The sequence below is a fragment of the Salmo salar genome, chromosome 01, assembly GCF_965601325.2.
Source record: "Salmo salar chromosome 01, fSalSal1, whole genome shotgun sequence".
In the NCBI taxonomy this organism is placed as follows: Eukaryota; Metazoa; Chordata; class Actinopteri; order Salmoniformes; family Salmonidae; genus Salmo; species Salmo salar.
The window spans coordinates 167,418,078-167,440,989 of NC_138291.1; the positions used below are offsets into that span (position 1 = coordinate 167,418,078).

Genomic DNA, 22,912 nt, shown 5'->3' on the forward strand with positions numbered 1-22,912 from the left:
GGAGTAATAACCAGATTAAATCGGGTACGTTTTTTTTATCCGGCCGTGCAAATACTGCCCCCTAGCCCCAACAGGTTAATGACTTTTTCATTGGCAAGATAAGCAAACTAAGGGATGACATGCCAGCAACAAACGCTGATGCTACACATCCAAGTATATCGTACCAGATTATGAAAGACAAGAATTGTACTTTTGAATTCCGTATGGAAGACAAGCCACCAGGGTCTGACAATCTAGATGGAAAATTACTGAGGATAATAGCAGACAATATTGCCACTCCTATTTGCCACATCTTCAATTTAAGCCTACTAGAGAGCATGTGCCCTCAGGCCTGGAGGGAAGCTAAAGTCATTCTGCTACCCAAGAATAGTAAAGCCCCCTTTACTGGCTCAAGTAGCCGACCAATCAGCCTGTTACCAACCCTTAGTAAACTTATGGGAAAAATTGTGTTTGACCAGATACAATGCTGTTTTACAGTAAACAAATTGACAACAGAAATTCAGCATGCTTATAGGGATGGAAACTCAACAAGAACAGCACTTACACAAATTACCGATGATTGGCTGAGAGAAATTGATAAAATGATTGTTGGGGCTGTCTTGTTAGACTTTAGTGCAGCTTTTGACATAATCGATCATAGTCTGCTGCTGGAAAGACGTATGTGTTATGGCTTTACACCCCCTGCTATAATGTGGATAAAGAGTTACTTGTCTAACAGAACACAGATGGTGTTCTTTAATGGAAGCCTATCAAATATAATCCAGTTAGAATCAGGAATTCCCCAGGGTAGCTGTTTAGGCCCCTTGCTTTTTTCAATTTTTACTAACGATATGCCGCTGACTTTGAGTAAAGCCAGTGTGTCTATGTATGTGGATGACTCAACACTATACATGTCAGCTACTACAGCGACTGAAATGACTGCAATACTCAACAAAGAGCTGCAATTAGTTTCAGAGCGGGTGGCAAGGCACAAGTTAGCCCTAAATATTTCTAAAACTAAAAGCATTGTATTTGGAACAAAACACTCACTAAACCCTAAACCTCAACTAAATCTTGTAATAGATCATGTGGAAATTGAGCAAGTTGAGATGACTAAACTACTTGGAGTAACACTCGATTGTAAACTGTCATGGTCAAAACATATTGATGCAGTAGTAGCTAAGATGTAGAGAAGTCTGTCTATAATAAAGCGATGCTCTGCCTTAACAACATTATCAACAAGGCAGGTCCTACAGGCCCTAGTTTTGCGCACCTTGATTACTGTTCAGTTGTGTGGTCAGGTGCCACGAAAAAGGACTTAGGAAAATTGCATTTGACTCAGAACAGGGCAGCATGGCTGGCCCTTGGATCTACACAGTGAGCTAATATTAATAATATGCATGTCAATCTCTCCTGGCTGAAAGTGGAGGAGAGATTGACTTCATCACTAATTGTATTTATGAGAGGTATTGACATGTTGAATGCACCGAGCTGTCTGTTTGAACTACTGGCAAACAGCTCGGACACCCATGCATACCCCACAAGACATGCCACAAGAGATCTCTTCACAGTCCCCAAGTCTAGAACAGACTATGGGAGGCACACAGTACTACATAGAGCCATGACTACATGGAACTCTATTCCACATCAAGTAACTGACACAATTAGTAAAATGAGATTTAAAAAAACACCTTATGGAACAGCGGGGACTGTAAAGCAACACAAACATTGGCACAGACACATGCATACACACACATGGATTTATTACTGTAGATATGTGGTAGTGGTGGAGTAGGGGCCTGAGGGCACACAGTGTGTTGTGAAGTCTGTGAATGTAATGTTTTAAAATTTTATAAACTGCCATAATTTTGCTGGACCCCAGGAAGAGTAGCTGCTGCTTTTGCAGCAGCTAATGGGGATCCATAATAAATACAATAAGGTTTGTGCTAATGAATACAACCCTGAACTTTTCTTCTCCATTGCAAAATGTGTAAAGTGTCATTAGCCGAATGAACACAACCCAGGGCTCCAGTCAGACACATGGGGGGAATTTGAATTGCATTTGATTTGATTTCCTCTTCCTCTCAAAGCCCATTAGATGAGAAAGACGGAGGTCCCTCCCTTCTGGCCTTGTCCTCCAATGGGTTTTGAGAAAGAGACGAGGAGAGAGGATGTGAGGAGTATGCAATTGAGATCTTCCCTATGTCACTGTGTGTGTGTCTCTGTCAAAGCAGCAGGCTGTGTCACTGCTGTCTGTGGGGGGTTCTTCATGGAGTCAGAACAACAGCTACGTGTGTCAGAGAGGGAGTCCCACCCACATCTCTGACCAAGCCGCACGCACTCACACACACAATCAACACTCATTGTGCTTGGCCTCTATGGAGTGAGTTGCAAATAATTCTCCCTTTCTCTCCCCCCTCTCTCTCCCTCTCTCTCTGTGTGTGTATCTTAGTTACTCTAATAATGGTGGTGGTGGAGGGGGAATGGGCCAACGCCCCCCTTCTGACTTCACCCAGGCTGCTGCCGCTGCTGTTGCCGCCGCTGCTGCCACGGCAACCGCCACTGCCACGGCAACAGTTGCCGCCATCCAGGAGAAACAGAACCAGGAAATGAACTACGGCCAGGTAAGAGGCTCCACCTTACCGTGTGTACGTGAACAGGAAGCTGCTTACTAGGACAGCTTTCCTCTAAATAGTGGGCTATTTCTTAAACCATTTGTAGGGGGGACATTGTGCTTCTGTTTGGTTCATTGTTAGAGCTCATTACACACCCTGCAGGACAGAGCAGGAACTAGCTCTGCCACACCCACACACGCTCCAGACTCCAGAGACATGGGCTTGATTAGAGGGAGAACATAAGTATTTTTTAGCAGACTGTTTACACGTCTACAGATTCTGTCTCTGAGGAGAAACCACACTGTAAGTCCTATCTCTTCATCTGTATGTTTCTCTCCTTGTTTTCTTTCTCTCTCTCCAGATGGGCGGAGGACCCTCCTCCTACAGTACCCAGTTCCTGTCCCACCCGGGCCCCCAGCAGGGTGGGCCCCGCGGCCCCCCGGGGATGAGCCCCAGTGGGATGGTCCAGTCCCGGCCTGGACAGCACCCCTCAATGGGGGGCATGGGGTACCCCTCACACCCCTCCCAGGGTCAGGGCCAGAGGATGTCCCAGCAGCACCCAGGCTACCCAGCAGGTCAACAACAGGGGCTCAAACGCCCCTACCAATCTGAGGTACACTTAGAATATACACAGTGCAAACACATGCAAGACACTAACACGCGCAAACATGAGCTTACAAACGCCGCCTCCTCTCCCCCGTTCCTCCCCCAGGGTTTCCCAGGGCAGCAACAGTATGGTTCAGGGGGCATGTCTCCGTACCATGGTGGCCAGCCCCTCCAGTACCCCCCCGGCCCCCAGCAGCGCCCGCCCCAGTCCCCATCCTACCACCCCAACCAGCGCATGCCCCCCATGGGACAGTACCAGCAAGGACCACCCAACCCGGCACAGTACTACAAGGTAAGCAGTGAGATCCCACTGCGGTGTTTAGGGCAACTTGTGAAAGGGGCTAGCAGTAATGCACCCGACCCAAGACCACACATTCCATATCCGCTTACCCCTTATTTCACTTCCCTTTCATCTCTCAAATTTCTGTTCACAAATAAAAGCTTTTAAAATATGAAAGTGGAATGGAATTCTGTTTCACTTAATAAAAATATATGTATTTGAAAGTTCAAGTTATCAATATGGGCTTTTCAAGTAAGTATTTACATTTCATTTAGCTGATGCTCTTGTCCGGAGCGAATTACAGGAGAAATTAGGGTTAAGTGCCTTGCTCAAGGGCACATCGACAGATTTTGTCACTTTCTCTGCTCAGGGATTTGAACCAGCGACCTTTTCCGTTACTGGCCAAATGCTCTTAATCGCTACATGTTATTGACCGCTACCTCTTAGTGACTGCATTGATGCTGATCTTGTGCTGATATTTTAATGTTTTATTTAACCCTTATTTTACCAGGTAAGTTGACTGAGAACACATTCTTATTTACAGGAACGACCTAGGGAATAGTTACAGGGGAGAGGAGGGGGATGAATGAGCCAACTGGAAGCTTGGGATGATTAGGTGGCCATGATGGTATGAGGGCCAGATTGGGAATTTAGCCAGGACACCTGGGATAACACCCCTACTCTTACTATAAGTGCCATGGGATCTTTAGTGATGGCACCCTACACAGGGCAATGTCCCCAATCTCTGCCCTGGGGCATTGGGCTATATCTATTTTTTAGAATAGAGTTAAGAGTGCCTTCTACTGGCCCTCCAACACCACTGATTATTGTGTGTTTTAAACAGGAGCAGCAGTACAATGGGCAGCAGGGTAACATGCCACCAGGAGGCTACAACGCCTTCACACAGGCTGCTGTCAATGCGGTAAGACACCGTGTGTGTGTGTAGCCTAGCGGTGTGGAGGAGAGGGTCCTTTGCTTTGGAATGTTTGGGTCCTTTGCGAATTTAATTCATAATTGTAATTTGTGGACCCAAATAAAGAACATGTGTTAGGCTACGGCACACAGATTTTGTGTCAGCAATTACAGAGTGAGCTAAATGGTTTTTCAATGTGAGTCAAACGTTGACATATGATGGACAACGGAGATGATTGTCTGTAAAAACACACAATTACTGTATGCAACTCATCTAAAAAATAGTTGACTAGAGTTGACAATTAAATAATGAATATACAATTGAATCTGTGTTCATGCATCTCTTTATAGCTGTAGTGTTATACAGTAACTGATTCAGAGGGGTTGGGTTAAATGCGGAAGACAAATTTCAGTTGATTGCATTCAGTTGTACAACTGACTAGGTATCCATCTTTCACTTTATGTATTGTAGCCTTATGATGATATCTTCTATTTAAAACTCTCCCTCAGCAGGGTGGCCGGGTGATGCCGGGGTACCCCAGTTCTCCTTTGGGGGGTAACCCAACCCCTCCCATGACTCCAGGCAGCATGCCCCCCTACCTGTCACCCGGTGGACCTGGACCAGACACCAAGCCCCCCTACCTCCCCCAAGGCCCTGACATCAAGCCCCCCTACCTCCCCCAAGGCCCTGACATCAAGCCCAACATCAACTCCCTACAGCCCCCCACTGGTGAGATACTTACTGCAACACACACTCCTTTATCATGTCATTGGACTAATAGAAATCTATTGAGAGAGACCTGGGTCGTGTTCATTAGACACTAAACGGGAAAAAAACAGACTGAAATGAGAAGAGACTGCCTGGAGGTGTCCAGTAAGAAATGCACATTTTTATTTTCCTTTGCAAAATGTTCCTTTGCGTTCCTTAATGAACATGACCCTGGGTCCAATTCATAGGTTAAATACCTGTGCACTCTCACGCCCCTCCCCCCTGTTTAGGTAACCCTAGCGACGACCTGCGGCTGACCTTCCCGGTGCGTGACGGCGTGGTACTGGAGCCGTTCCGATTGGAGCACAACCTGGCAGTCAGCAACCATGCCTTCCAGCTGCGAGACTCCGTCTACAAAACCCTCATGATGAGGTCCGAGCCCACCGCCTCTCAGCCAATCACTCAGCCGTTACTGTGACTTGATCCAGTGTTTTTTAATACCATAGACTTTAGAGTTTTGCCACATTATTCATTGATGACGCTGGTGTGTGTGTGTGTGTGTGTGTGTGTGTGTGTGTGTGTGTGTGTGTGTGTGTGTGTGTGTGTGTGTGTGTGTGTGTGTGTGTGTGTGTGTGTGTGTGTGTGTGTGTGTGTGTGTGTGTGTGAATCTGTTGACGGTGTGTGTCCTAGGCCTGACCTGGAGCTGCAGTTTAAGTGTTATCACCATGAGGACAGACAGATGAACACTAACTGGCCCGCTTCCGTACAGGTACAATCACACTTACAGGTACAATCACACTTACAGGTACCCGTTCAAATATATACACACACAGAGAGAGAGATCAAAGCATAACAGACGTTTCCCAAGATAGCAGTGTTATAAAGTTTTGGTTTTTTTTTTCACATACAACTGGATCTATGTGCATGTACACACATCCAAATCAGAATGGGTTAGGCTGGGATTACACTCCCCCAAGCGCTCTTACTTATTCTTGCGTAAAGTTACAAATTCTGGCATGCATTGAAATCTCAAAGTTGTTGTGGAGTCTCAGCAGAGTTCATCTAGATCAGGGGTGGGAAACTCCAGTCCTCAATGGCCTGATTGGTGTCACAGTTTTCCCCGCCCCAGCTAACACACTTCACTCCAATAATCACCTAATCATGATCCTCAGTTTAGAATGCAGTTTGATTCATCAGCTGTGTTTGCTAGGGATGGAGAAACTGTGACACCAATCTGGCCCTCGAGGACTGGCGTCGCCCACCCCTGATCTAGTGTTAATCCAGCCTTGGTTTCTGGGTTAACAAGTTGATGAAAGACAACCGTGAATTAGCTAGCCATTTGAGCCACTTCCTGGTTACACAGGGTAGTGTTCAGGAGGGTACAAGGTACTGAACATTGTAGATAGAAATACCATCAATGAAACTGATATGATTCCTTACTCAATATCTCTACTCTGGATGTCTGTTCTACACAACATATTTCTGTCCAAACGTTCCACAATGCTGCACCCTATACTGAAGGTGGCCCAAGGCCCATGTTCATAAATCGTCTCAGAGTAGGAGTGTTGCTCTAGGATCCGTTTGGCCTTTTAGCTCATAACGAATACAATCATATGGACAGCGGTTTCCTGATCCTAGATCAGCACTCCTACTCTGAGGCCAGTGTGACGACTGTGACTAGCGTGTTAGCCGACCCTCCATTCACCTGTCTGTCATGTAGGTTTCTGGTCCTTGCTTACAGGTGAGTGTGAACGCCACACCGCTCACCATCGAGAGGGGCGACAACAAGACGTCCCACAAGCCCCTCTACCTCAAGCAGGTGTGTCAGCCGGGACGCAACACCATCCAGATCACCGTCACCGCCTGCTGCTGCGTAAGTAGGGGGGTGCATGGGACATGTATTGCACAGTGGGCAAAACTGTTTGCATTAATGACGTCATGGTTAGGTGGTATACTGGTTGTATAAGAATGTTTTGTTAACGTCTTTTGTAAAAATCTTTATCTGGTCAGTAAACCAGATTACAACCAAAATATGAGGTTTTAGCAACATCTTGATCTTGTCCTGAAAAATCTTTCTTTACCTGGTTGTAACAGAGGCAGGTTGGATGTAATCTGGTTTTATGACATCTTAACAACCAGAAAACCACTTTACAGCCAGAAAATGACTTCACCTGGCAAATTCTGCATGCTGGATGTGCACATCTGTTGGTCTATAAGTGTTATGCAGGATCCAAATTAACCTCCCCTCTGTCTTTCTCTCTCCCCCCATCCATGTCTCTCTCCAGTCCCACCTGTTTGTGTTGCAGCTGGTCCACAGGCCGTCAGTACGCTCGGTTCTGCAAGGTTTAATGAAGAAGAGATTACTGCCCGCAGAGCACTGTGTGTCTAAGAGTGAGTGGAACCCCCACACACACACACACACACACACACACTTGATTGACTGCCTGGTTGGTGCTTAGAAAGACAGACTTTGTCGCAATTCTCACCCGTTCTCTTGCCTGCCTTGTCTCCTCCCCCCACCCCGCCATGTCCATCTCAGTTAAGAGGAACTTCAATAGTGGGACCATCCCTGGAACCACAGGGCTGAACGGAGAGGATGGTGTGGAGCAGACGGCCATCAAAGTCTCTCTGAAATGTCCCATCACCTTCAGACGCATCCAGCTGCCCGCACGGGGACACGACTGTAGACACATCCAGGTGAGAGACATACACGCACACTGGTGAAAACATACACATACTCCCACAAGAGAGTACATACTATAACTCTCAGGTGAGAGACTAGAGACGTCTGTCTGTGTCTCTCTCTGCAGTGTTTTGACTTGGAGTCGTACCTGCAGTTGAACTGTGAGAGAGGGACCTGGAGATGCCCTGTGTGCAAGTAGGTTAACACAACCATTTACTGTTTTTCCCATAGGTAGACCTGTTGTTTCTTAGTTAACCTGACCGTGTCTCTACTCCACAGTAAGAGCGCTCTACTGGAGGGACTAGAAGTGGACCAGTACATGCTGGGGATTCTAATTTACATACAGAAGTAAGTGTGTGTGGGGGGGCGGGGTCCTTCTATCCTTGTGGGGACCTAAAATCCCCCAAAGTCCCCACAAGAATAGTAAAACAAGGACAATTCTCCCTCGTAGGGACATTTCCCACATCCCCATGAGGACAAATGCTAGTTTAAGCTTAGGGGTTAGGTTTAGAGTTACAGTAAGGCTAAGGGGTTCATGGTAAGGGTTGGGTCAGGTTAGGGGTTAATGGTAAGGGTTGTGTCAGGTTAGGGGTTAATGGTAAGGGTTGGGTCAGGTTAGGGGTTAATAGTAAGGGTTGGGTCAGGTTAGGGGTTAATAGTAAGGGTTGTGTCAGGTTAGGGGTTAATGGTAAGGGTTGGGTCAGGTTAGGGGTTAATGGTAAGGGTTGGGTCAGGTTAGGGGTTAATGGTAAGGGTTGGGTCAGGTTAGGGGTTAATAGTAAGGGTTGTGTCAGGTTAGGGGTTAATGGTAAGGGTTGGGTCAGGTTAGGGGTTAATAGTAAGGGTTGTGTCAGGTTAGGGGTTAATGGTAAGGGTTGGGTCAGGTTAGGGGTTAATGGTAAGGGTTGGGTCAGGTTAGGGGTTAATGGTAAGGGTTGGGTCAGGTTAGGGGTTAATGGTAAGGGTTGGGTCAGGTTAGGGGTTAATGGTAAGGGTTGGGTCAGGTTAGGGGTTAATGGTAAGGGTTGGGTCAGGTTAGGGGTTAATGGTAAGGGTTGGGTCAGGTTAGGGGTTAATGGTAAGGGTTGGGTCAGGTTAGGGGTTAATGGTAAGGGTTGGGTCAGGTTAGGGGTTAATGGTAAGGGTTGGGTCAGGTTAGGGGTTAATGGTAAGGGTTGTGTCAGGTTAGGGGTTAATGGTAAGGGTTGGGTCAGGTTAGGGGTTAATGGTAAGGGTTGGGTCAGGTTAGGGGTTAATGGTAAGGGTTGGGTCAGGTTAGGGGTTAATGGTAAGGGTTGGGTCAGGTTAGGGGTTAATGGTAAGGGTTGGGTCAGGTTAGGGGTTAATGGTAAGGGTTGGGTCAGGTTAGGGGTTAATGGTAAGGGTTGGGTCAGGTTAGGGGTTAATAGTAAGGGTTGGGTCAGGTTAGGGGTTAATAGTAAGGGTTGGGTCAGGTTTAGGGGTTAATAGTAAGGGTTAGGTCAGGTTTAGGGGTTAATGGTAAGGGTTAGGTCAGGTTTAGGGGTTAATGGTAAGGGTTGTGTCAGGTTAGGGGTTAATGGTAAGGGTTGGGTCAGGTTAGGGGTTAATGGTAAGGGTTGGGTCAGGTTAGGGGTTAATGGTAAGGGTTGGGTCAGGTTAGGGGTTAATGGTAAGGGTTGGGTCAGGTTAGGGGTTAATGGTAAGGGTTGGGTCAGGTTAGGGGTTAATGGTAAGGGTTGGGTCAGGTTAGGGGTTAATGGTAAGGGTTGGGTCAGGTTAGGGGTTAATGGTAAGGGTTGGGTCAGGTTAGGGGTTAATGGTAAGGGTTGGGTCAGGTTAGGGGTTAATGGTAAGGGTTGGGTCAGGTTAGGGGTTAATGGTAAGGGTTGGGTCAGGTTAGGGGTTAATGGTAAGGGTTGGGTCAGGTTAGGGGTTAATGGTAAGGGTTGGGTCAGGTTAGGGGTTAATGGTAAGGGTTGGGTCAGGTTAGGGGTTAATGGTAAGGGTTGGGTCAGGTTAGGGGTTAATGGTAAGGGTTGGGTCAGGTTAGGGGTTAATGGTAAGGGTTGGGTCAGGTTAGGGGTTAATGGTAAGGGTTGGGTCAGGTTAGGGGTTAATGGTAAGGGGGTCAGGTTTAGGGGTTAATGGTAAGGGTTAGGTCAGGTTAGGGGTTAATGGTAAGGGTTGGGTCAGGTTAGGGGTTAATGGTAAGGGTTGGGTCAGGTTAGGGGTTAATGGTAAGGGTTGGGTCAGGTTAGGGGTTAATGGTAAGGGTTAGGTCAGGTTAGGGGTTAATGGTAAGGGTTGGGTCAGGTTTAGGGGTTAATGGTAAGGGTTGGGTCAGGTTAGGGGTTAATGGTAAGGGTTGGGTCAGGTTAGGGGTTAATGGTAAGGGTTGTGTCAGGTTAGGGGTTAATGGTAAGGGTTGGGTCAGGTTAGGGGTTAATGGTAAGGGTTGGGTCAGGTTAGGGGTTAATGGTAAGGGTTGGGTCAGGTTAGGGGTTAATGGTAAGGGTTGGGTCAGGTTAGGGGTTAGGAAAAATAGGATTTTGAATGGGAATCAGTTTTAGGTCCCCACAAGGATACAATAACAAAATGTGTGTCTGTGTACACATCCCCTACTACAGAGGTGTTCATATCTGGGCCTGGAGGACCAGAGTACTGCTGGTTTTCTGTTCTACCTGATAATGAATTACTCCCACCTGGAGTCCATTTAAAGGGAAAGAATTTAAATACATTAGAAGTGGAACTAGCTTTGAGGTCTAGATCTGAATTTGCCTGTCCTACTATGTTCATTTTTAGTTCTTCATTAACTTAGCCAGAATTAGGTCTACAGTTAGCTGTCCTTGAAATGGGCCCTTCATCTTTCTCTTCATTCACTAACCTTTCTCTCCCCCTCTTCCCTCCTCAGCTCGGACTATGAGGAGATCACCATTGATCCAGTGTGTGGCTGGAGGCCGGTGCCCATTAAACCAGACATCCACATAAAGGAGGAAGCAGACGGGCCTGTGTTGAAGCGCTGCCGGACGGTCAGCCCCAGTCACATGATGATGCCCAATGTCATGGAGATGATAGCTGCCCTGGGGCCGGCCTCCTCGCCCTACCAGGGTCTACCACCTGGGGGCAGGAACACACCTGACTACAACAGCCAAGGTAGGGAGGAGACGGGCACACACACATTCAGTACCAGTCAAAAGTTTAGACACACCTACTCATTACAGGGTTTTTCTTAAGATATCAAAGCTATGAAATAACACATGGAATCATGTAGTAACCAAAAAAGTGTTAAACAAATCAAAATATATTTTACATTTCAGATTCTTCAAATAGCCACCCTTTGCCTTGATGACAGATTTGCACACTCTTGGCATTCTCTCAACCAGCTTCATGAGGTAGTCACCTGCAATGCATTTCAATTAACAGGTGTGCCTTGTTAAAAGTTTGTTTGTGGAATTTCTTTTCTTAATGGTTTTGAGTCAGTTGTTGTGACAAGGTAGGGTTGGTATGCAGAAGAAAGCCCTATTTGGTAAAATACCAATTATTGCAGGAAAAACTCAAATAAGCAAAGTGAAACGACAATCCATCACTACTTTAAGACATGAAGGTCAGTCAATATGGAACATTTGAAGAACTTTGAAAGTTTCTTCAAGTGCAGTCGCAAAAGTCATCAAGTGCTATGATGAAACTGGCTCTCATGAGGACCGCCGAAGGAAAGGAAGACAGTTACCTCGGCTGCAGAGGATAAATTCATTAGATTTAACTGCACCTCAGATTGCAGCCCAAATAAATGCTTCACAGAGTTCAAGTAACAGACACATCTCAACATCAGCTGTTCAGTGGAGACTGTGTGAATTAGTCCTACATGGTCGAATTGCTGCAAAGAAACCACAACGAAAGGACACCAATAAGAAGAAGAGACTTGCTTGTGCCAAGAAACACGAGCAATGGACATTAGACTGGTGGAAATCTGTCCTTTGGCCAAATTTGATATTTTTGGTTCCAACCGCTGTCTTTGTGAGAAGCAGAGTATATGAACGGATGACTGCTGCATGTGTGGTTCCCACCGTGAAGCATGGAGGAGGAGGTGTGATCCTGTGGAGGTGCTCTGCTGGTGACACTGTGATTTATTTAGAATTGAAGGCACACTTTAACCAGCACAGCATTCTGCAGCGATACGCCATCCTAGCTGGTTTGTGCTTAGTGGGACTATCAATTGTTTTTCAACAGCAAAATGACCCAACACACCTCCAAGCTGTGTAATGGCTATTTGACCAAGAAGGAGAGTGATGGAGTGCTGCATCAGATGACCTGGCCTCCACAATCACCTGACCTCAACCCAAATTGAGATGTTTTGGGATGAGTTGGACTGCAGAGTGAAGGAAAAGCAGCCAACAAGTGCTCAGCATATGTGGGAAGTCCTTCAAGACTGTTGGAAAAGCATTCTAGGTGAAGCTGGTTGAGAGAATAGCAAGTGTAAAGCTGTCATCAAGGGAAAGGGTGGCTTCTTTGAAGAATCTCAAATGTAAAATATATACTTTTTTGGTTACTACATTATTCCATATGTGTTATTTCATAGTTTTGATGTCTTCACTATTATTCTACAATGTGGAAAATAGTCAAAATAAAGGCAAACCCTGGAATGTGTGTCCTATCTTTTGACTGGTACTGTACAGCAAATTAATTATATTGCCTCCTATTAGTTACAATTGAAATAGTTTTTTGCAACACAACACTTCCACCTGTGTCTGTCGTGTGTTGATCATTCAGCAGGTCAAGGATACTCCAGCCAGTCAGGCTTCTCTGAGTTCCCCAACACCCCTGGAACTCCCACCCTGAGAGACTTCACCTCCCCTGGACCACCTAACATCTACCAGCAGGACCAGGTAACACACACAGATCCCCTCAGGCTATAGTGATATGCTTCCGGGGTAGATTCCATTTCAAGTCAGTCAGGGTCTGAAAGTGAATGGCCTAATGTCTGACTGGGTTAGAAAGGGAGTGAAGAAGCACACACAAACACAGGGTCAAAGTACACACTGATGTGCCTACATCACAGGCTCCAATTAGGTCACTTAATGGTTAACAGCGGAGCTGAACGAGACGGGTGAACATGAAAGTCCAAATGGACTCTGAAATACTCAGAAAGCATTGGCAAAAAATGTTATCCTGAAACAAGCACTTAATCTTCTAATTTATTTTCCATTGTTATCTTTTCAGTTATAGGAATTAATTAGTTTGATACAATCGAAATGCATTTAAAGTTGTTTCAGTCCAGGAAAGTGAACTATACACAAATGTTTGTCCGTTGGGAATGTGAACCACGCAAAATTCTGGGTGCCTTGTCTTAATTAGACTTTCCATTATCTCCCTTGGATTTACTAAATGATGTGCACAAGGCTCTACAGTGTGACCATTTTACTCACATGTGTGCCTAAATATTTTGCTGTGTGACCTGGAATTTGTGTTTAGGAGCACCCGTGCGCCTAGAAAGATTGAAGGATTCTACATGTAATATCTCAAATATTTTTTGTTGTGGTCCTAAATTACTGGGCGCCTACATTATTCAGCTTTTGCACACACGTGTATGTACATACATACATACAGTGAGGGGAAAAAAGTATTTGATCCCCTGCTGATTTTGTACGTTTGCCCACTGACAAAGAAATGATCAGTCTATCATTTTAATGGTAGGTTTATTTGAACAGTGAGAGACAGAATAACAGCAAAATAATCCAGAAAAACGCATGTCAAAAATGTTATAAATTGATTTGCATGTTAATGAGGGAAATAAGTATTTGACCTCTCTACAAAACATGACTTAGTACTTGGTGGCAAAACCCTTGTTGGCAATCACAGAGGTCAGACATTTCTTGTAGTTGGCCACCAGGTTTGCACACATCTCAGGAGGGATTTTGTCCCACTCCTCTTTGCAGATCTTCTCCAAGTCATTAAGGTTTCGAGGCTGACGTTTGGCAACTCGAACCTTCAGCTCCCTCCACAGATTTTCTATGGGATTAAGGTCTGGAGACTGGCTAGGCCACTCCAGGACCTTAATGTGCTTCTTCTTGAGCCACTCCTTTGTTGCCTTGGCCGTGTGTTTTGGGTCATTGTCATGCTGGAATACCCATCCACGACCCATTTTCAATGCCCTGGCTGAGGGAAGGAGGTTCTCACCCAAGATTTGACGGTACATGGTCCCGTACATCGTCCCTTTGATGCGGTGAAGTTGTCCTGTCCCCTTAGCAGAAAAACACCCCCAAAGCATAATACACTGCTCAAAAAAATAAAGGGAACACTTAAACAACACAATGTAACTCCAAGTCAATCACACTTCTGTGAAATCAAACTGTCCACTTAGGGAGCAACACTGATTGACAATACATTTCACATGCTGTTGTGCAAATGGAATAGACAACAGGTGGAAATTATAGGCAATTAGCAAGACACCCCCAATAAAGGAGTGGTTCTGCAGGTGGGGACCACAGACCACTTCTCAGTTCCTATGCTTCCTGGCTGATGTTTTGGTCACGTTTGAATGTTGGCGGTGCTTTCACTCTAGTGGTAGCATGAGACGGAGTCTACAACCCACACAAGTGGCTCAGGTAGTGCAGCTCATCCAGGATGGCACATCAATGCGAGCTGTGGCAAGAAGGTTTGCTGTGTCTGTCAGCGTAGTGTCCAGAGCATGGAGGCGCTACCAGGAGACAGGCCAGTACATCAGGAGACGTGGAGAAGGCCGTAGGAGGGCAACAACCCAGCAGCAGGACCGCTACCTCCGCCTTTGTGCAAGGAGGAGCAGGAGAAGCACTGCCAGAGCCCTGTAAAATGACCTCCAGTAGGCCGCAAATGTGCATGTGTCTGCTCAAACGGTCAGAAACAGACTCCATGAGGGTGGTATGAGGGCCCGACGTCCACAGGTGGGGGTTGTGCAGCCCAACACCGTGCAGGACGTTTGGCATTTGCCAGAGAACACCAAGATTGGCAAATTCGCCACTGGCGCCCTGTGCTCTTCACAGATGAAAGCAGGTTCACACTGAGCACATGTGACAGACGTGACAGAGTCTGGAGACGCCGTGGAGAACGTTCTGCTGCCTGCAACATCCTCCAGCATGACCGGTTTGGCGGTGGGTCAGTCATGGTGTGGGGTGGCATTTCTTTGGGGGGCCGGACAGCCCTCCATGTGCTCGCCAGAGGTAGCCTGACTGCCATTAGGTACCGAGATGAGATCCTCAGACCCCTTGTGAGACCATATGCTGGTGCGGTTGGCCCTGGGTTCCTCCTAATGCAAGACAATGCTAGACCTCATGTGGCTGGAGTGTGTCAGCAGTTCCTGCAAGAGGAAGGCATTGATGCTATGGACTGGCCTGCCCGTTCCCCAGACATGAATCCAATTGAGCACATCTGGGACATCATGTCTCGCTCCATCCACCAACGCCACGTTGCACCACAGACTGTCCAGGAGTTGGTGGATGCTTTAGTCCAGGTCTGGGAGGAGATCCCTCAGGAGACCATACGCCACCTCGTCAGGAGCAGGCGTTGTAGGGAGGTCATACAGGCACGTGGAGGCCACACACACTACTGAGCCTCATTTTGACTTGTTTTAAGGACATTGCATCAAAGTTGGATCAGCCTGTAGTGTGGTTTTCCACTTTAATTTTGAGTGTGACTCCAAATCCAGACCTCCATGGGTTGATAAATTGGATTTCCATTGATTATTTTTGTGTGATTTTTGTTGTTAGCACATTCAACTATGTACAGAAAAAAGTATTTAATAAGATTATTTCTTTCATTCAGATCTAGGATGTGTTGTTTAAGTGTTCCCTTTATTTTTTTGAGCAGTATATTTCCTCCATCATGTTTGACGGTGGGGATGGTGTTCTTGGGGTCATAGGCAGCATTCCTCCTCCTCCAAACACGGCGAGTTCAGTTGATGCCAAAGAGCTCCATTTTGGTCTCATCTGACCACAACACTTTCACCCAGTTGTCCTCTGAATCATTCAGATGTTCATTAGCAACCTTCAGATGGGAATGTATATGTGCGTTCTTGAGCAGGGGGACCTTGCGGGCGCTGCAGGATTTCAGTCCTTCACAGCGTAGTGTGTTACCAATTGTTTTCTTGGTGACTATGGTCCCAGCTGCCTTGAGATCATTGACAAGATCCTCCCGTGTCATTCTGGGCTGATTCCTCACCATTCTCACGATCATTGCAACTCCACGAGGTGAGATCTTGCATGGAGCCCCAGGCCGAGGGAGATTGACAGTTCTTTTGTGTTTCTTCCATTTGCGAATAATCACACCAACTGTTGTCACCTTCTCACCAAGCTGCTTGGCGATGGTCTTATAGCCCATTCCAGCCTTGTGTAGGTCTACAATCTTGTCCCTGACATCGTTGGAGAGCACTTTGGTCTTGGCCATGGTGGAGAGTTTGGAATCTGATTGCTTCTGTGGACACGTGTCTTTTTTACAGTTAACAAACTGAGATTAGGAGCACTCCCTTTAAGAGTGTGCTCCTAATCTCAGCTCCTTACCTGTATAAAAGACACCTGGGAGCCAGAAATCTTTCTCATTGAGAGGGGGTCAAATACTTATTTCCCTCATTAAAATGCTTATTAATTTATAACATTTTTGACATGCGTTTTTCTGGATTTTTTGTTGTTGTTATTCTGTCTCTCACTGTTCAAATAAACCTACCATTAAAATTATAGACTGATCATTTCTTTGTCAGTGGGATGCTGGCCTTCTAGGCAGAGTTCCTAGAGTTCTTCTAGGCAATGTAGAATAATAGTGAAGACATCAAAACTATGAAATAACACATGGAATCATGTGGTAACCAAAAAAGTGTTAAACAAATCAAAATGTTTTATATTTTAGATTCTTCAAAGTAGCCTCCCTTTGCCTTGAAGTTAGCTTTGCACACTCTTGGCATTCTCTCAACCAGCTTCATGAGGTAGTCACCTGGAATGCATTTGATTAACAGGTGTGCCTTGTTAAAAGTTTGTTTGTAATTTCTTTCCTTAGTGCGTTTGAGACAGTGAGTTGTGTTGTGACAAGGTAGAAGGTGTCTTTGGTAAAAGACCAAGTCCATATTATGATAAGATCAGCTCGAGTAAGCAGAGAAACGACAGTCCATTACTTTAAGACATGAAGGTCAGTCCAGAATATTTCAACAACTTTGAAAGTTTCAAGTGCTGTCACAAAAACCATCAAGCGCTATGATGAAACTGTCTCTCATGAGGACTGCCACAGGAAAGGAAGACCCAGAGTTACCTCTGCTGCAGAGTATAAGTTCATTAGTGTTATCTGCACCTCATAAATTGCAGCCCAAATAAATGCTTCACAGAGTTCAACTAACAGACGCATCTCAACATCAACTGTTCAGAGGAGACTGTGAATCAGGCCTTCATGGTCAAATTGCTGCAAAGAAACCACCACTGAAGGACACCAATAAGAAGAAGAAGAGACTTGCTTGGGCCAAGAAACACGAGCAATGGACATTAGACCAGTGGAAAACACTGCCGTGTGTTTCTGAGACGCAGAGTAGGTGAACGGATGATCTCCACATGTGTGTGATTCCCACCGTGAAGCATGGTGGTGCTTTGCTGGTGACACTGTCAGTGATTTATTTAGAATTCAAGGCACACTTAACCAGCAGGGCTACCACAGCATTCTGTAGCGATACGCCATCCCATCTGGGTTGCGCTTAGTGGGACTATCATTTGTTTTTCAACAGGACAATGACCCAAAACACACCTCCAGGCTGTGTACAGGCTATTTGACCAAGAAGGAGAGTGATGGAGTGCTGCATCAGATGACCTGGCCTCCACAATCACCCGACCTCAACCCAATTGAGATGGTTTGGGATGAGTTGGACCGCAGAGTGAAGGAAAAGCAGCCAACAAGTGCTCAGCATATGTGGGAAGTCCTTCAAGACTGTTGGAAAAGCATTCGTCATGAAGCTGGATGAGGGAATGTCAAGAGTGTGCAAGCTGTCATCAATATATTTAGATTTAACACTCTTTTTTTTTTTTTTTTTTTACTACATGATTCCATATGTGTTATTTCATAGTTTTGATGTCTTCACTATTATTCTACAATGAAGAAAATAGTAAAAATAAAGAAAAACCCTTGAATGAGTAGGTGTCAACTTTTGACTGGGACTGTATATTATGCTATATATATTATACTGCTGGTAACGTCAATGGAATGTGCCCTTATCAGATGCACACTTGTTAGGACTAAATCCTCTAATATATTATAATTGCATAGCATACTTTTAAATATGTACATATTGGACATCTTAAAGTGCCTGACAGGCAGTGACTAAAAGTTGCAGTAGTATGGTAATGGAGTAACTCCTGAGAATGTGTCCAATATCAGATGACCATCTCGTGCTTCCAATTACACACATCGAGTACGTCCCAAATGGCACCCTATTCCATATAGTGCACTACATATTAACTGAGCCCTACAGCCCTGGTCAAAAGTAGTGAACTATATAGGGAGTTGGGTGCCATTTGAGATTCAACCATTGACTGTCCTTGACACAGTAGAGTAGTAAGTCAGACACACAAACACTGTCTTGCTGTGGTTCCAATGGTACGGTTGGTTAGAGAATGGTGCTTGCAACGGCGGTTAGGTGGATTCTTGAGTAGGGTGAATATTGTGTGTTTGTGTTCACCGTAAGTGGCTTTGAATAAAGACATCAGCTGATTGACCACATTAGTTTAGCCTGATGCTACTTTGTGTGCGTGCGCACGTTTATATAAAGTGATGTATTCATCTAAGTTATCTAAGAGTGACTGTCATGCCCTTCTGGCTTGTGTGTACAGTGAAGAGCCTTTTGACTGGGCCTGGAGGAGACAGCATTTACACACACACACACTCTTACAAACACACACACACACCTGCAGGCGCTCACGCCTGTCACAGACAGCTGCTCAGCTGTCCAACAAAGTATTTGAGAGGGCACAAAGCATCCACCATTACTCCTCTTCACTTCTCTCTGTCACACACACAGACTGTGGAGCAGAAGTCCTGAAGGATTCATTCACACCTGCCCTGAACGTAACCTCCAAATAACATCATACAATGTGAAACTCGATGTTCTCTCTTTCTCCCTTCCTATCCCTCTCTTCTCTTTCGCTCTCCATCAGATGTCCCACTCTGGCCGTATGGACCCTTCCCATAATGCCCTGCAGCAACAACAGCAGCAGCACCAGCAGGGTCTTCACGGTAACCAGAGTATCGTTGGCGGACAGATGCAGCAGCGGAACTCCAATACCCAGAATGCCCGGCTGCAGACGGAGGGTTCGTTCGGCCTAGGGGGAGCGGGAGGAGGAGAGGGAGCGGATCACACCCTGGACGTAAGTCACTACCTTAGCCCTGTCACACCCATATGGAAATGGTGTCCGATACCGATAACAGATATTTTCTAGACACAATGATAGCCGATACAGATATGGCAAAAACAAGTTTTCTCCTTGTGAGATTGGGCAACCGCTGCGATAGAAAACATCCACTTTGCAAATCTGTAAGGTACACATTGGTTTGAAAATGCAACACCAATGAGGAAGTGGTTATGATTCATGCAGGTTTAAGTTAAGTGTGTACATGTGATGCATGCGATGCCATTACCAAGTCCTATATTGGGCATACATCCTAAGTGATATTGCTGGTGTGGATATTGGATCTGGGCCCATGTGGGTGGTTTTATACTAACCCCCACCCTCCCTCTTTCACTGGGGACGGGGCGAACCGGTTGCAGGGGAGGAACTTCCACAGATCATTCTACTTCGACAACCGTAAGACAACCATAAGACAACCGTTAGACAACCGTAAGGCAACCACACAGAAAGCCAGCTAGCTGCTCGTTCAGCGATACTGTAGATTGAGTTATATTGGGCATGTGGAACTGAAGCTATCTGAAGCTACCTTCACTCTTGGAAAGAGCTTGTTTTTTGCCACATCCATGTGCCACAAACAAACCTTTCTCTCTCTCTTTCTCTCTCTACCCCTTTCTCTCTGCTTTTTCAAAATCCATTTATTTTAATTCAAGACGCTTTATTGGCATGAAAAGCGAAGGAACACATCAAAGCAACAATGACAATAACACTTTCTCTCCCCCTTCTTTCTCTCTGTTCCCCCTCTCCAGCTTCTCCCTGAGCTGACCAATCCAGACGAGCTGTTGTCCTACCTGGGTCCTCCAGATCTACCTAGCAACAGCAACGATGACCTGCTCTCTCTGTTCGAGAACAACTGAAGACTCTTCCTTCCCCGTTTAGGGACAGCTTCATCCTATTGAGAGGGGGGAGGGGACGGGACAGAGAAGGATTCATGTTTTTAAACCCCATGCCTGCCCATCCCTACCCTCTGTGGACCAGACCAACAGGAAGGTGCAGAGGGTAGTGAGAGACAGACATGACTTTCTCTGTCTGGAAACTCTGTCAAGACTGTAGTGTTTTTAGACTCATTATAAAGCATCCCTTTGCACTCTGGATCCATCAAAAAAATTAAAAAAGAATAATCAAGTGAAAAATGGGACTGCCTGCACTGGCCAGCCGCTATAACTGTAATGTTCTTAAAAAATCACAAGCCGAAGGATTTTCAACTTTTTAAAGGACCTTTTTAGAAACCAGAAAAATTAAGTGTTATGCTGACTTTCCATTGTGTATTTATGATTGTGGAACTTGTCAATAAACGAGAAACAGACAGTGGATCTCTGACATGACATTACATTACTTAGTGTCATAAATAAAACTAAGAGTTGTTGTTGTTCATTCTAAATGGGAGTTATGAATGCTGAAATGAGGATATTTAGTGTTTACACCAGGGCCCGGTTTCCCAAAAGCATCTAAGGCTAAATTAATGGTTAGAACCTTCATAGGAGGATCGTTAAATTTATTGAGCTGTTTCCCTAAACCATCGTTATTAACGTTGCACTTAAACGCTCATAGGCCTGATTTAACGCCTGCCTCCGACCGCTAGTAGAACAGCTAAGTGCTTCGTTAGAATCTTTTTTACCCTCCCGCGTCACTTTATTACACCGATCGCTCTAATCATAGAATCACATGGTTTATCTATCTCTGTGACCGCCGAAAACTTCAGAACAAAGTTGCATACAAATACAAAGTTGTCAATGTCTTTGCCATTGATACAAACAAGCTACGTATAAAAATGTTTCAAATAAAACCGAGATGACTATTCAAATAAAAAGTAGGCTATTGGCCTATTATAATCATGAAATATATTTAATGTTCAATCGAGTTCTATTTTGCTACTTTTAGGCTAGGCTACTGTCTGTAATTAGTCAATAAAGTTCATGTGTAGCCTGATGTGCCAAATAGAATAAGCTGCGTCAATATTAGCAGCAGTAGGCGGTAATTTTTCTCTAGGAGCTTATCCGTCAGTATTGTGAAATAATTCTAATGTTAAGGTAAGATTTGGATGGAGAAAGCTGATCTGAGAGCAGCACTCCCGTTCTTTCGATCCTATCAGTATCGACACATGCTCCAATGATTCATTTAGCGACCTTTCGCTGTAGGTTTTGGTTTGGGAAACGCGTTACCTATTCGGTGTTGTAGGAAATGTGCATAATTTAACGCCTAGAACAGACCAACATTGCAGTTGCATCAACACTGCATAATACATTCTGCAGTCCAACTTTTTCATTTTGTAATCCAAAGTTGTTACTTGATATATATGAGCAACAAAAGTTCAACATTCACCTTTTGCTACTGTTTATGTCAAGTCTACGCATACAATTTGATGCACATGTTGGATAAATCCAATGTATGCACAACACAGAACAAACGCACTACAGCTGCAGCATTCCATTGTAAATGAATACTTCTGGTATACCAAAATGCAATCAAGCAGTTGGTCTGCTCCAGGCATAAAACCATTAAGCCAAGTTCCATCAGGAAACTGGGCCCTGGGAAATACCTACAGTACACACCTTAATGTATCTATACAGATGAGGTCATACAAAGCCAGCACACAAAAGGAGATGGGAGGAATTGTGTAGAGAGAGACGTGTCTCATATCAGGCCAGTTGGTAAATAAGGAAACTACTAGATGTTTGAACTGTTTGTTTTTCCCTGAGTGGGACACATAGAGGGGGAGTCAGAAGCCAGACATGGGGAACTCACCTCCACTCACACCCTATCTGTCTCTGGTACTCCTCCCTTCTCACCCTGTCTCTCTTTCATAACTATACTGCAGAGACATTTAAACATGCACAAATGTACACACACACTTTCAAGACGATGGGAATGGATCGAAGCATCCCCAGTGAACTCCTGTGAATTGATGGAGAGAGGACAGGTGGACAAATTATGCTCACCATGTGTTTCCCGTATGTCAAGGAGTGAATGTGTATCCCCTCCATTCCTTCCTCCCTCTCTCTTCCTCTCCAGCCCAGTAACACACATTTAAAACAGCCTATTTCCAAGGTTTAAACAGCCTTCATGCTTCCTCTCTCTGGGTCCTTAGCCTGAGGGGACTATCTGTCTGTTCCCACCCCTCTGAGGTTGTCATTGGTTTGCAGGCCTAACTGTTTAGAGCACCAGATGTTGGATGTGCAATGTTTAGTTTAAGAACATCTGTATCCAATTCATTTTTTTTTTAATAATCATGATAATATTGTTGTTATTAGAGTAATTAAAGTGTTGGTGAAGCTGTGCACATCTGTCCTATATGTGTTTAAACTAGCAGAGGCTACGAGTTAGGAAATGTCAAATTCATAATGTCAGAAGACATATGGGGGCCTGTATTCACACATATTTTCCGATCATAATGAGTAAGATTGTGCTTTGTGAATATGGGCCAAGGTTACTATATGAGACATGAACAACACATGCTATGGAATAATTTTTCGTGGTTTATTATTCTCTAGATGATGACGCTTAGAGGCTAATGTCAGTTAATAATACAATTAATGAAATGTTGAATTGTCCTATTTAACTGCACACCAGTTTTTCTAAAGATGATTTCCATATTTTCCATCCGTTTTCTAAGTAAAAAATGTCACTTCTGAATGATCACGTTTCCCTAGTTGTCTATTTACTGTATTCGGACCCCCTAGCTGGTGTAGCAGGGTAGGCTACAGGAAAGAACACCCTGATGTCATTCCATGTTCAGCAGAACTC

At 45.1% G+C, this 22,912-nt stretch overlaps 1 protein-coding gene across 9 annotated transcripts in view; it reads left to right on the forward strand.

Annotated features, from left to right (window-relative positions):
• Positions 1 to 22,448, forward strand: part of zmiz2 (zinc finger, MIZ-type containing 2) — a 39,336-nt gene extending 16,888 nt beyond the window's left edge. For 2 of the 9 annotated variants that reach the window (XM_014140087.3, XM_045687180.2), the window contains 16 exons: positions 2,432 to 2,603; positions 2,956 to 3,207; positions 3,307 to 3,492; positions 4,325 to 4,402; positions 4,903 to 5,122; positions 5,392 to 5,533; positions 5,792 to 5,888; positions 6,822 to 6,974; positions 7,387 to 7,492; positions 7,641 to 7,798; positions 7,912 to 7,979; positions 8,064 to 8,132; positions 10,678 to 10,919; positions 12,534 to 12,649; positions 18,920 to 19,129; positions 19,918 to 22,448. In XM_014140087.3, the coding sequence (XP_013995562.1) occupies positions 2,432 to 2,603; positions 2,956 to 3,207; positions 3,307 to 3,492; positions 4,325 to 4,402; positions 4,903 to 5,122; positions 5,392 to 5,533; positions 5,792 to 5,888; positions 6,822 to 6,974; positions 7,387 to 7,492; positions 7,641 to 7,798; positions 7,912 to 7,979; positions 8,064 to 8,132; positions 10,678 to 10,919; positions 12,534 to 12,649; positions 18,920 to 19,129; positions 19,918 to 20,025 (2,377 nt within the window). In that variant the 3' untranslated portion in view covers positions 20,026 to 22,448. Of the gene's footprint in view, positions 1 to 2,431; positions 2,604 to 2,955; positions 3,208 to 3,306; positions 3,493 to 4,324; positions 4,403 to 4,902; positions 5,123 to 5,391; positions 5,534 to 5,791; positions 5,889 to 6,821; positions 6,975 to 7,386; positions 7,493 to 7,640; positions 7,799 to 7,911; positions 7,980 to 8,063; positions 8,133 to 10,677; positions 10,920 to 12,533; positions 12,650 to 18,919; positions 19,130 to 19,530; positions 19,601 to 19,917 lie in introns of all 9 variants that reach the window. The other 7 variants (XM_014140098.3, XM_014140103.3, NM_001173647.1 and 4 more) reach the window with 7 other exon arrangements.
• The last annotated feature ends 464 nt before the right edge of the window (positions 22,449 to 22,912 follow it).